Source organism: Lathamus discolor, chromosome 9, assembly GCF_037157495.1.
Source record: "Lathamus discolor isolate bLatDis1 chromosome 9, bLatDis1.hap1, whole genome shotgun sequence".
NCBI classification, from domain to species: Eukaryota; Metazoa; Chordata; class Aves; order Psittaciformes; family Psittacidae; genus Lathamus; species Lathamus discolor.
Window position 1 is genome coordinate 6,276,545 of NC_088892.1, and position 14,452 is coordinate 6,290,996.

Consider the following 14,452-nt stretch of genomic DNA (forward strand, 5'->3'; position numbering starts at 1 on the left):
AATGAACCAGTTTGAAAGCTGCTAAAAAAGAAAGAGATGAATGGGAAATTGTCACAACTAGAGCAGATCTTCGTTGATTTCCTTTGTCACACCCTCCCTTAGAACACTAAGCCAGCTGGTTTGGAAGGCTGTATGAGATTGAATCCATTCCCTGGAGGCCCTTCAAAAGAAACCTAGTTTTCTTCCTCAAGAGCTTATTGAACACCTCACTTAGACCAGAGAATTCTCTTTGTCTTATAGCTCTTTAAATAAAAGACCTGAGGTCTAAGATTTCCCCAGAGAGCCTTTGAGAATAAACTGCTGCAGCAGGAGCCTAGTGTCCAGTTTCCAGTGTGACACTACACTGCATGGACACTTCATCGCCTGCATTAACATACAACTTACATGCTCTGCATTGTCCCCTCAAGGCATCTGCCTCTTTCCACTGCCTACAGGGAGCACAGGATCCTAAATGCAAGTAGTCTGATGCTTAAATCAGACAACATGATAGAAGACAGCGTGATCCCCTTCCCTAATGTGCTACATTAGACAAACAGAGCCACAATTCCTCTCTCCCTTTCCAGAAGTACTTGGAGGATAAAGCTGAAGGTGGTTGGCAGGAGGGAAGGGAACCTGCTTGCCATAACAGACATTTTCTTCGCCTATTTGGAGATTCTCAACTTAATTCTGTTAGGCCAAAAACCAGGGGCCAGCCTCAGAGTCCTCAGTGCTTCCACTGGCAGAAGTGGCGACTGTGCCAAGACAAGAGCTAGTGAAGAGCCACAGGTTAAACAAGACACAGTAGTTCTGCACGTTCTTCGCATTTCACCTGGACCAAACTCTTTGAAAGTAATCGATTTTTGCTAGCTAAAGTATAAAAGGCAAGTACTTACCATCCTGTTGTTAAGAACACTGCATTATTAAATGGTAACAGTGGCTAGTAAGCGCAGCATTGAATTATAACATCCCAGTTAAATGTTTTTTCGTGTGTAAATTGCCAGTGATAGAATACATCCCCTCCAGTGATCATGTCTGTCTCTCTAGAGGTGCCTGCTAAGCTCAAACGCCCACATTAAAATTCATTAGAAAAGAATTCCAGGCATCACAAATGTGGCAATTTTACAGCATTTTTCACCACTCACTTAAATTATCCAAGAATAAGAGGCTGATACCATCCCCAGCAGCTAGCAATTGCAGATGAGAAACTGAGTCACAGATAAAATCAGTACTGAAGCTGGGAACAAACATCATGCTCTTGACTCATCTCTTAATCATAGACTATTTGTCTACTCATGCCCCAGTGTGCCAAAGCAGTGATGTATATATACAGTAAACAACGGTCCAGGAAGCCATAACCTCCTGGCTCTTCCAGGATGTCTTCATTTGCTCAGAGAATGCTAACAGGTGGCACAATAGTTCAGCCATCACTCCTAAGTACTGCAGACTGATGTTGTGTCCTAACAGTGTTTAATCATGCACTTAACCAGTGATCGTAATCACAGTTTCATTCCTTTTGTAGCACTTACCTGTCACTCCATGCGCCACTCCACTCTCTTTTCCCCCAGGGATTCCTCAGCCTGATCATAAACAGTTTTTCTGCCTTAAAAGAGAATATGAGCCTCTCTCCAAGGCGCAGCTTCCGAATTGCAGTCACTGAATAGGCATGGCCGATGACAAGACCCATCTTTGTCTCCACTTCACTGGCACTGCCAGAGGAAGCCTTTAGCACCAAGAATGACAAAAAGAACTCATATCATTGAGAGACCTGACAGACACATGTTCAAGGGGCAGGATGGGGAAGGTTTGTTTTCTTTCACAGAGCTGTATGTTCTCCTCCCAAGTGCTTTGACTATGCAGGAAGACAACAGCACTAGGGCTCAAAACTACTAATCTTCTGCATGACACTGCCTGGCAAGTCCAGAGCACAGGAGAATACTGCCTGCTACAGCCATTCTGTCTCCCCTTGGCCTCTGAGAGTTAAAGACTGGGCTGGTGGCTGCAACAATTTCATTTAATGCATCCGGATCAAAATCTCAGCAGTACACCTAAAACCAGAACAGCAATACCATGAAAAGATGCTGGAGTTGCTTTGAATGACTGGCCCTTTACAAAGCCAGTGCAATGTTGCTTCTGAGCAACACATACCAGACAGGACAATGGAAAAAATAAAGCTGTATCAGTGCTATAACTCTTCTTCTGAAAAGAAACAATCCAAATGGAGCCAGTATGAACATCTTTGCATTGAGCCACACCCAGTCTCTCACACCTATGTTAGTCTATAGCCTAATGGGCCTATAGACACTTACTCCCTTGGCAACATGGAAGGAATGTTAGATTTAGAGCAGATCCTTGCATGTAAACTTAAAGTAAGCTAATTAAAGAGCAGAATGATCAAGCCTTTGCTCTGGTGGAGAGAGCTGGGCTTATTCAAGGTATGACATGCACACAGTGCTTTCTCAGATATGTTTATCCATTGCAGAATTCCTCTGGTCTGAACAGACATGGTCCTTATCCTAACGCAGGTGTTGCACTGATACAAGTGTTCAGTTCCCAAAGATAAGACATCAGAGAGGGGAAAAGACAGAAAAGAGACATTTCTATCAAATTGGAACTGACAGATGGTCTGGCAACCATGAGATTCTCGCCAGCACCTCTTTGCCTTTCACCAACAACAGCTCCTAAAGAATCAGTTTATGTGTTACACCAAGACTAGCTGACATTTCCAATGGGTTTGAGCTTTCTCCAATGTAACACTTTCACTTACATTTTTCACAACTAAAAGCAAACAATAGTCCCTGACAGCATGCGAGTCTGTAACCTCTCCTGCAGCTTTTGTTATCCCCCAGGCTTGGCTTTTCTTACTGCTAGGCTGCCCTTCCCACCTCATTCTGAAGGCATTTATTTATTTAAATGAGATATTTAAACATCTCCTGTCTGTTCAAATCTCTAAATGGTGGATCTCAGGGCTATTTTAGAATGCAAGGAAAATGATGACATGTTTGTAAGTCAGCAATGAAGTCACTTGAGTATTAAATATTCTATACCTAGCAAGCTTCATTATGTGTATAATCCATCTATCAAAAAGTGATAAATGCAGACAAGTCAAGCCAAACCAATAGGAACAGCCTCTGTGTAAACAATGTCTAGAAGCATCTGTGTTTAACTTGACAGGCAGAAATATAATGCTAGGAAGAAGTGAAAGCATTACAGCTGTCTGTTTGATTGTTTTTTAAATACAGCTCCCTGTATTTGGCCTATCTCCTCAGGAGATCCATGTTAAGAAACAACTGCCTTAGCATTTGGGAGCAACCTACCATCCCGGAAACAATGTTCACAACGTGATTCACATGAAGTCTGGTTTGCCATCCATTATTAACCAACAGCACTACCTAAATAACCAAGTAAGCTCAGCCTTTCAGCTCAACTCCAGCGTTACACTGATGAGACAACTGTATCATCACAACCAAAGTCAAGAAGTCTCAGCAGCCCAGTGCCAGCAGAACTGTTTTCTCTGAACAGATTTCCCTAAGAAACAGAGAAAATGAGCGCTGCCATCTGGCCTGTAAATGAGGGCATTCTGGGTGGATTAACCTCGGGTCAATACACAACTGTGACCATTCAGAAAGAACAGTATTTCAGATCCACAGTAAAGTGGCAGCACAAATGGCTGTGTGGTTTTGTGATTGTATTTAGTGGCTCATGGAGCTGTACTTGGCTGACAGCACTGCCAACTTGCTAGTTTCTTCCATAGGAAGCTTTTCCAAAGCACACAAATGAAGGACACACTCAATATACTTACAGTAATAATAGTATTTTTTCCGGATTTTTTAAACTGAAATTAACTCCTCAAATCCACCTCTCTATACGTACCGCAATGTAGCAGCTGATCAACCCGCCTCTCTTATGCACTTTCAGCAAGTCTTCAAACAGCTTCATCTGCTCAGAAATAATCTCGCCATATTTGCCCTGTACCAAATCAACAGATTCTGCCACTGCTCCAGTGAAATCCACAATTGCATCTGCAGCGCTGCCTCCATCCAGGGCTTCATAAGATCCAGCCAGCCTGGAGGCAACACAGAACATTCTCAGTTACCAAGTGGCTGTTGTAATTCAGCTTGAATGTAGGAAATACTTTTGTGTTTCACCACAAAACATCAGCTTGCACATAAACATTTGCTGGGTTTCTAGGAAAGAAGTCGAATGATTCTTAAGGTTTTGGGCTGCTGAAGGAAAGTACATTGCACTCTTATGATTCCCCTCCTCCATGCAGATTAAAGGAGTTTTCAATCATGTTTAGGTTCTTTACTAGCAGTAAACCTAAAACCTATAGAAAATATGACAGAGTTGAAAGAAAAACAGATGGATAGAAGGGACAGCACTGAGGACTAAAATGACAATGAATTAGTTCATACTTTGCATAAGCCTTCTCCAACAATGCACTCCAGAATTCATTTTTCACATTGGAATGGCAGTAGATCAACTTCCCATCCATTGTTGGCAGCAGATCATCAACCACCACCTCTGTCCATTCTCCAAAGCACCAGAAACGGAAACGGAAAATCCCAGCATATTTCTCTGGGCTTTTTGGGTCCCATTCTTGTTCGTTAAAATCTGGAATCACCTGAGAAACCACGGAAAGGAAAGTTCACCAAATGCACTATGTTAAGATTTGTCGAGAGGGCAGACTGCCCTAGGGCATGCGCTATGGTATTCAGCTTTATGAACAGTCAGCCTCAAATACATGAAGTGCAAAAAGAGTCTAAACTTGGTAAGACGTCAAATATAGCCCCATTTCAAAGAATCATTTAGGAAAGTCACATTCAAATTGCTCTGGGGGGAAAGACAGAACCTATTATGCTATTAACTGTGGCTTTGTTATATCTCTTCTTTGGTGCTCAGTGGGGCTGTGGAAGTCTCATAGGATGAAAAAAATATCTTCTAAAGAAAGCGAATTTGAATTCACCAAAATTCACACTCGTTAGAGGCACATTGGTCCTAAAATCGCTGGCTGATAGGTAGGGAAACAACAGGATTTGTTAGTTTTCATGTACCAAGCCCACTGATCACCTACCTGCTGCCAGAGGTTCTTCCTCAGAGCCAAGCAGGAGCATGCAGCCACAAACCAGCAGTTCCCCAGGGTGCCTTGGTGTAAATCATGGGAGCTGATTCCATTCACAAAGAGGTGGGGGTCTTCACAGAGGTCCTAACAAAGCAAAACAGCAGTTACTGGAGACTCCACTCCAGAAATGATCACAGCATCCTTCCAGCTATTCTTCTCCACAGTTCTCCACTGAAGTGTGGAGTTTCTGTACCAGGAAGTTCAAAAGCTCTCTGACACTGCCTGTGTTTGAAAGCTGTGGTATACAGGATTAAGTTTCTATAACTAGACTGTGTTGTTTTATCTAAACACCAGGATTTGCCTCTTATTTTATCAGTGTTCCTAGTTTTGCCCTCAGCTGAGGGTGATCTTTGAGGACTGGAATTAATTCAACATTTGGAAGACTTATTTGGCATTGGCACAGTTAATGGGCTAAAAGTAAATTAAAGGAGAAGGAGGAAGCATTACAGGGAAAGGCTCTGACCAGAAAAAAACCCATCAAGAAAAGCAGCAGAAAACGATGCTACTGACTCCAGAACTCTAAGCTCCTCTTCCTTCTCTGCCACTCCCTTGGCTGACATATTAGAAACCCTCCTCCACCAACAGCACGAGTTATTGCATCCCACCCAGCACCAAAGGCAGCAGCGAATATGTGTCTGTGAAATATGCCTCTTATTCTCTGGGTCTTGTCTTGCTTATTTATCTGGCTCTTATTAGAACCACTCCTTCCTCCCCTCCCATTGCTTTCCTGGCTCCATCTCTATTCACATGCAGATTCTCAGCAAAACACAGTCATCTCTTCCTGTGATGTCTCGCTGTTCCTCACTAGCTTGCCCCTTGCTGTGTCTTTATAGCCTGCAGATCAAGGCAGTGGAAGGAGCACCTCTAAGTATCACCGAACATGGGAAAGCCACAGGGGCACATTTTGCAGCAGTTTTGTGTTTATTACCAAGAAATCCTTGGTAGACAGTGTTCTGCTGAACATCTGTGGCCTCGCAGTCCCAGAGAGAACTTCCCAAGCAACCCTTCAGAAAACAGGTAATCTGCCTGCCCCAGTACTGGTATGGAAGCTACTGGTTTCAACCCAGTGATTGCTCATGACTCTTGTATGAATCATTGTTTTCCCTGACTGGCTTGAGAGGATGGAGGAACAGACAGCAGTAAGAAATTCTGCTCTTTCACAGTATAATTCTAATTTTCAACACCGTGGAAAGGAAATTATCTTATATCCAGGCATTAGAAATGCAGAATAAGTAACACCCTCTCCCCTCAAAATGGCAGGAGACTCCAAATTCACTGCAGTCTTTCCGGTTTGTTATCAGTAGCAGAGTAAGGAGCTGTGCTCCTTACCTCACGGATCCTCACTGCCCTTTGATAATTACAGATGATAATCCCAAAATACCAAGACTGCAATCCAAGCCTGGCTACACACCAGGCATGTCAAAACCTCTCAGCCTCCCCTTTGATGGGACTGTGACAAATCAGTGCCAGCTGAACTTAAGTCTCAGAGAAAAGAAGCACCTCAGTGATGAGCTGAAAGCCTGTTTTCCTGGGCTACCTTAGCAGATGGCAGCCTGAAGTCAGCTCATGGTATGTAAATGCATGGAGCTGCTGCTGTTTGCTGTAAGAAAATGGTATTTTTGGCATGAGACTTTTCTCATTAGATAACAATTGGTAGAAATTTTAAATGCTTCTTGGAAACAAGGAACTGATCATTACATGACACTGTTCTTCTGCCAGCCTTTCTTACACGTCTTCACTTAGAGGCATTTCAGAACTTATTAACGGACTTTAATAGAATTCTGAATAACAAAATGGTAACTATGAAGAAAACCGACCACATACCCGATACCCATCTGCATCGTGGACAGATTCATTTCATCTGCCTGGATGCTCTGATACAGAACAGCAGCAGAAGCTCCAGGCTAAGCACTTCAGCTGATGTAAGTCAACTCAGTTGCCTGTTGCAGGGTTGACATCAGTTGATTGCTTGGCCTTCATGATGGCAGCACGCATTCCAAACCCAGCTCGGATAGACTCAAGTTTCAGATCCCATTTCCACGCATCTCTGGCAGTAACAATTTCAGTTTGTTTTTCCTTTCAAAGTGGTATTTTCTTAGCATAATAAACATGGGATAAAAGAAGCCTTCAGAATTAAAATTGTCCAAACTTCTCTGTCACTAGAGGAAGCCAAAACTTTCAAAAGACATCAAGCACTACCATGTATTACAAATATCTGCTCTTATTTGGGTTGCTTTGCTAAAAAAGCCACATTAAACTGGTATTTTTTAATTGAAGCGTGTCTTGCATCTCACACAGTCCTCAGAGAAAAAACAGAGAGCAACACGTGTCAGCTGCCAAAGCTTACGGATGAGATTAACATTTGCTGATCACTGGGGTCCAAAGCAAACATGGAACAGCAGAGCTTAGAAACAGCACCTCCCTGATTCCACCACAGCCACTAAATTCTTCAGGATCCTGCTTGATAAACCCTTTCTTATTAAGCTGCCTAGAAACCCTGCACTGCTGAGATAAACATCAGAGTAAGAAAACCACATTAACTCTTTCTCTTGTCGTTAATTACAGCCACTATAACAGCTTCTGTGATGACTGTCGCTGTGTGGCCCAGATGAGATGCACAACACCACTCAGGTACAAGCTCTGGCTGATTTCAGTTGTTTGCTCTCTTTTGGGCTTTCTGCTTTTCACCACTTATGCAGAATAGCAAATTCTAAGGAAAACTTTTGAGATGGAATCAGCTAAACCACAATTCCCCCACCACAGTTAGAAATGTGCTATTTAAATACAACATTCTGCAGTCCTTGGGAGGATCTTGAAGCATTTCTGGTTGTCCCAAGCATGTAAAAAAAAACCCCAAAACCAAACCCCCCCCCCAACTTTTCCAATAATGTTCCCAGCAGTGATAATTTTGGACAGCTGAAGGACCAAGCCAGCTACCATCAGAGGAATTACAAGAAGAGACTGACAAGAGATATGGCCCAGGAGCTTCAGGAGACCTGATGCCTTCTCTCCCTTGCAACTGAAGCACCCAAGCACTTGGACATTGAAGTGCTTCCTTTGCAAATATAGTGGTTTAGCCCTTATCCCTTTGCTCAGGATCAGCCTGCATCATCTGTGCTGTAAAAAAGAGAAATAGCTTCACATTTCCAAGAAAAAGATTAAAGGAGGTTACTGAGTCTTATTACACATCATTAATGTATAATAGCCACACTATTTCTGATATGCCACCACTAATAAAATAATTTGTCATATTATTTATGCCCACAGGGAGCATTCCAGCATCCAAACAGAGCTCTCCCCAGTTCTCCCCTTCTGCAAGTGCATAATGAAATAAACACCATCTGCAGAACTATAATTAGGCTGAATAGTCTGAAAGTGAGGTAAGAGGATGCAGGGGCTCAGGGTTCTGCTGAAAACCCTGATGCTCTTCTTTTCATACTAGACTTCCATTTGCATGACAGAAGTCTATTTGTGTCACCTCCTATCCCTGCTGCTCTGCATAGGCTTTAAAGATGTGACATTTAGTGTTACTCAATGATGATGCTGTGAGAAATAAAGTGGATCACAAACCCCTTTTTCTGATTTAAATTGGTTTATCTCTTTGTAATGGAGTAAATGAACTGGTTAATGCCAGGTTGGGAGAACACTGAGCAGCCTGGAGATGAGCAGCTCAGTTAATGTGGACCACAGAAAACAACAGTGAGAGAGACCTTGACAGGTAGTCAGTCCTAACAGTTGCCTAGTGTCCAAACTGGCTATCCCAAACCTACTTGTGACTGAAGCTTCTTTAACCTGCATTTGTCACAGTTCATGGGGGAAAGTTCACATGCTTCCTCCACTGGTCAGCACTGATGAGCTGCTCTACAAGCCCAAGACTTCTGTGAATGGAGAGAACAGTTACTTTTCCTTTCTACAGCTACCCCTCTATAATCTAAAAGCCTCTAACAATTCTCTCTGCTCTAGTCTTAGTAACTGGTTCTTCATATTTTGTACCACTGGTGAAGCATGGTGCCCAAATCCAGACACTATGCTCCAAATGAGGCTTCAGCAGTGCTGAGCAGAGCTCAAAGCTCTCATTTACTGAAGCTGGGGTCCATTTTCCTGTCTCTTTCACTTGAACTTCGCACATATAACTTGCATTCAGACTGTGACCCAGCCTTTGATCCTGTTCTGTGGACTTGCTGTCCAGTCATTCTTTCTCCCTAACTGAGCCATGAAGTCACTTCAAAAGCACTGAACTTGGTTGTATTGATGAAGTGATGCTGACTTCCATCCTATTTATTCCACACTATTTTCTCAAGACATCAAGATAAGCTTGAATTCTCAACCCTGCAAACTGGCTTGCAATTCTATCCCAGTCCTTCAGCATTCCCCTACATGCTTTTTTAGCCCCTTATCCAAGTAGTAATGAAAATACTGAAGAATAGAAGACTAAGGGAGATTTCTGTAGGACTCCATCAATACAACGCCAGCCTGAGAGTGCTCCAAGTCATTTATTTCACCAGCTCTGCATCCCTATTACAGAAGTTTGAATGAATCCAATTTTTCATACTGTGGAGAGACATATCAGATATTGCAACACTTATGAAAGTCAAACTATATCAGATCTACTGCTCCTCTCTAAGTCACAAGATCCATCCCATCACATGCTGGAAGGAAATCAAGCTGGTATGTACTGGTGACACAATCCATTTTTATAATGCAATCTATGCCATTAGACTAACAGTCATCTGCTCAGGTCTGACAAACTGCAGTCAGGAATTTCACTGGGATACAAAAAGTTCGGACTGAAGTACAGAGATGAAAGATGGCAACTTGGCTTTTGCTACAACATCTCTTTCTTAGGAAGTTTCAAAACAATGTGAACCATGGGAGACAACAAGCACCCATTTCACTGGAGCTATGGAATGGTTTGTGTGCTCTCTTGGCATATGTATTATCAATTTCCATGAACTAAAAATTATGCTCTATTGGTTATAATAGGGAGAAAGACATCCAAAGGGTTAATTAATTACCTGTGTATCTTCACACACTACCTGTGTGAAACACTAAGACATTTCTGATGTCTGAGAAAAGGTTTAATGGTTAGTGTCTGTCAGCCGGCTTAGGCAGAAAAACAGAGATCCAGGGAAAGGGAAGAAACAAAGCAATAACGTTTGCAACTGAGATTTTCACAGGATTCAGTAGCATTTAGAGCTTACTTCAGCACCCTTTAAAGAACCCAGCCCTAACATGAAAAATAATCTACCTTTGCTTGCACACAAAACCTACAGAGACAAGCACTGTCCTTGATCTGATCAGACTGATCAACTTAAGCCCAGTACATCATCCCCTTGATTTTTAAAGCAGTTTGAATTATATGAGAGCTAAGAATTCTTTCCATTTTCTTCTCCCATCCTCATGTCAACTCCTGTAGAGAGTGAGGTCAGTGCAGGGAAGGGGAAAGGCAATTATTTCTGAATATGGATGCAAAAATTCAGCTTTGGCTACAGCTACCTATGAACCAACCTCCCCAGTGGAAAGCAGCAAACACAGCACTTACTGAGGTTGTGTACTGAAGAAGTAGAAGAGATTGTCTATCCTATAATAAATCCCAGCTGTGCTGGCATGTTTATAGAAGCCCTCTCCAGATCAGGCTCTTTGCCAAGGCAACTGCAATTAGCCCTAAGAAGAAAAATAACTGAGTCCAACTGCCTTTTGCAACCTTGCTATGCCTGACAAAAACTGCCTATGGAGTGAAAAAAGAGATGTTTTACATTACAATCCTGCCCGTGGTATAGCTCTAACCCCTCAGAGGGCAGTTCTCAAGGAAACCTCCACCAACAGAAAACTGGAGTCAGGTATGATCCTGTCTGAAGCAGCCCTTGCTGAGACCAGGCTTGACTTTATCTTGTAATGTCATGTAGATGAACAAAAGGAAGACTTTGCCCTCAGGTTTCTGTCTGTACACCTCAGGACAGGGATGTGTAATTCCTCTGTAAAGTTCATGCCCATTATCCAGCAACATCTGTTCCCGAGAGGAAGATGATGCCCAATACTGCTTAAAAAAGAAAGCCAGCTGTACACATGCAAGGGAAGGGTATGCCAGTTTGCTCTGGTCTTGGGTAAAAAATCCTCAGTTATTTGGGGACTGAGAAATGCTTCTTCCCCCTCCTCCCTCTCCAGTAAGCCCTGTTACAAAACCAAATGCATCACAGACATTTTTATAGTGCTCTTTTTTTTCCCATTTTCAGTTTGGGGCTGGTGGTGACTAACACTCAGTGAAGGCCACGGGTTGCAGCCTTGCCCTGCCTATGGGACACGTATATTTGGGGAGGATCTGAATTAATGTTTTAGAAGAAAAGAACTCCCAACATTGGGCAATGTGGTGTGTATCTTGGCTGCCTCTAGATTCCACCTGACCCTTGGAGTGCTGGAGCTGCTCCCATCCAGAATGCTGACAGTTGCTGGAAAGGGTACAAATGATGTGCACGGGGCTGACCTTTTCCTGAACCTCAATAACAAAGTGTTTGCTCAAGCTCTTAAAGCTCTCTGCCACTTCACCCCAGAAATCGCTCAAGAATACAATGAAAACTTCCTGTTCTCCCAGGACCCTCTTAGAAGTATTATCAGACATCTCTTGCACTCTCTTAGCTTGTGATGCTTTAGATCAACATTCTGTAGAACTGCAGTACATTCATAACACTTTGTTTTCAGAGAAAAGCTGCCTTGTTTAAGAACACTTTTTTTTCTCACTCCGCTTCCAGACAACAGCCTTTGCCTCCTTCCTTCTTCCCCTGGTACCTGCTCGCTCCTCTAAATTCAGTACTACAATTTGTGTTACTTTTCTTCATGAGCAGAAATCAGAGATGCTGTTCTGAGGACTGGATTCACCTCAGGAAACAGTCATGCTCTCTCAGTTAGGTGTCCAGCCTCCCCTGGAACCACAACACAGGTTCTTCCAAAAGGCAATTTACAGACATCACCAGCCACCTCTCACAGGCTGGTAGCACCGGAGAGAGGCCTCTCTCTCTGCCGATCACACAAACCAAGGTAATAGTTCAGAACAGGCTTTTAACCAGCTGCCACACGAAATGTTATCATTCGTGTCTTTGATGAGGATCGCATCAAATAAAGTAACACACACCACAAAAGCAGGCCCAGCAAGAGGAACCGCATCCAAAGCAGCACAGGTTAAAACCTAGAATATACCTATTTTAGAGGTTATTTTATCTGAAATAGTATTAATTGGTGATATGACATTAAAATCTCTCAAAGACTACTGCTGGCTTAGTGAACACAGACACTGAGCAGCCTGAGATCACTCTGGTTGGTTGATGTTGCCACCTTCTCTCGAATATCTTATTTCCTCCACGTCTCACTCATTAGCAATTCCAACCTCTTCATTTTCTGCTATTCCAAAGCTGTGTGACAAAATTTGGGGAGGAAAAGAAGATGAATCAAAGCATCATTTTAATTGGCTAAAATTGTGTATTTCAATTTCTTGACAGAAGAAACTGTTTTCCCATCAGAAAAGGCACCATTTTTGGACCATAAACCAAAGGTTTCTTGTAAAATGCTTCTAAAAGAATTTGCTGTGATTTTGAGATGGTGAAGCTCCATAAAAAACAGGTAGATATAGTAGATATATTACCTGAAGGTGGACAATATTCAACACTTGCTACTGTGAACACAGACATCAAAAGAGCTTTTGTTGTATGAGCTGCCCACCAGCAGTGAAAAGGACATTAGAAATCTGTTTAAAAGTCATAAACGAGTTCAGAATCATTATTAGAGATTAGAATGTGTATGGCAGCAGGAGGATACACAGCATATGGGGAAGGACCCCAGACGAGTCAGTCTCATTGCAGGTGAGCTACGCAGTTAGTCTGTACGTGTGCCATAACTCTTAATTTGGGAGTGCTACTTAGCAACTCGTAACGGCTCCACACAGGCTGCCAGCAGCCAGGGACCTCAGAACAGTTGGTCTTTTTTCTCCAATGGAAAGAAACCGAGGGCATTTTCAAGAAAACCTGAGTGTACACTTCATTTGAGAAAGAGGTGATACAAACCAGCCTATTTCTGCAAAGAACAACCTACCAAAGCACTGGAAATGTCTCTGCATTAAATGCAAGTAACAGAGGGATGCCCAAGTTCAAAGACAATCAGCTTAGAGCGACTCCCCAGCATCAGTTCCAGGTACACACTAATGTGGCTGAGGTCAGACACAGGCTATAAGTCCACTCACGGTTTATTAGATTAAAAGGCCACCCACTGTTTAGCTATGGTTTAGGGTTTTTACTGCTTCCTCAAAACATGTTTTTCAGTCAAGTTCTTGGGCTAGATTCCTAAGATGGGGAAAGAAAAAAAAAAACAGTAAGAAAAGGGGGGTGGAAAACATCACACACAGTTTTCCACAACACTGAAATATTCAGCACTGGACCAGGGTGGAATAAACAATTCCCAGGTCTGTGTCTGGCTGCTCATCTCTGGCTGTGGAGGCAGCTATTTGCTTTCCCTGATAATGAGCATCAGTTTGGCTCAGTGGCCGTGACCTTTCTAGGCTTGTCCAGTCTGACCTTAAGCTGTGTCTCAAGGGGCTGATAACTGACGCAGACTGAATTCCTTATCATTGCCTTTTATGAGGAGTTTACAGCCTTTTATGAGCTGTTTACAAAAAAGTATTAGGTAGATTTCAGCAGAGTCACCCTTTGGGGCTTTTTGGGGGCGTTTTTTCTTATTATATTGGACATTGTGTGGCAAAAATGAAGACAGGTCATCTAAGAAACATGGTCTGGAATGGAAATTCAAATTAAGCTGATTTGTTTTGCTTGAAAGGAGGTATTTCCTCCTTGTCCAATGGCAATTCTATAACTATTCTAAATACACAAACTTGAAAGGTTAAAAAGCTTAAATCTAAACCATCAATCTAAGCATTAAAGAGCATAAGCCTCTTTAGCAACAAGTTTCTCCTTTCCCCATCCCTTTTCCAGCAGGATTTGGTTTCAGCCTAGATTCCAGTATCTACTAATTATGACATTTATCTCAGACACAGAGATATGCCCAATACCTTGAGAGAGAACCAAAGCATTTCACACCATCAGAAGTTCATCAAATCCTTCTACAAGCTCTAGAAAAAAGCCTTCCCATCAGCCTACTCCTTGACCTTCTCGTATAGCCCACTCCTTCCATTCACTGTCCAGACTGGGTGCGAGCTGCGGCCAGGACAGTGACACCAACATCTATTGCTGCCTAGGTGCCAGCAGATGTCAGGTCAGCAAAGTTATGCAGTGAGGATGAACACCAGCACCCATCAGAGTGGTCAGAAAGGTCACCAGTGTTGCAAATTGCCCCCAAAGGGAGCAATACAGAAAA

General features: G+C 42.7%; 1 protein-coding gene across 8 annotated transcripts in view; it reads right to left on the bottom strand.

The window, feature by feature from the left end:
* The window catches only part of CAPN6 (calpain 6), a 62,651-nt gene that overhangs the window by 18,359 nt on the left and 29,840 nt on the right, over positions 1–14,452 (bottom strand). For all 8 annotated transcript variants that reach the window (XM_065689986.1, XM_065689989.1, XM_065689983.1 and 5 more), the window contains 4 exons: positions 5,051–5,182; positions 4,392–4,600; positions 3,850–4,042; positions 1,506–1,699 (listed from right to left, as the gene is read on the bottom strand). In XM_065689986.1, coding sequence (XP_065546058.1) covers positions 1,506–1,699; positions 3,850–4,042; positions 4,392–4,600; positions 5,051–5,182 — 728 coding nt within the window. The remainder of the gene's footprint in view (positions 1–1,505; positions 1,700–3,849; positions 4,043–4,391; positions 4,601–5,050; positions 5,183–14,452) is intronic.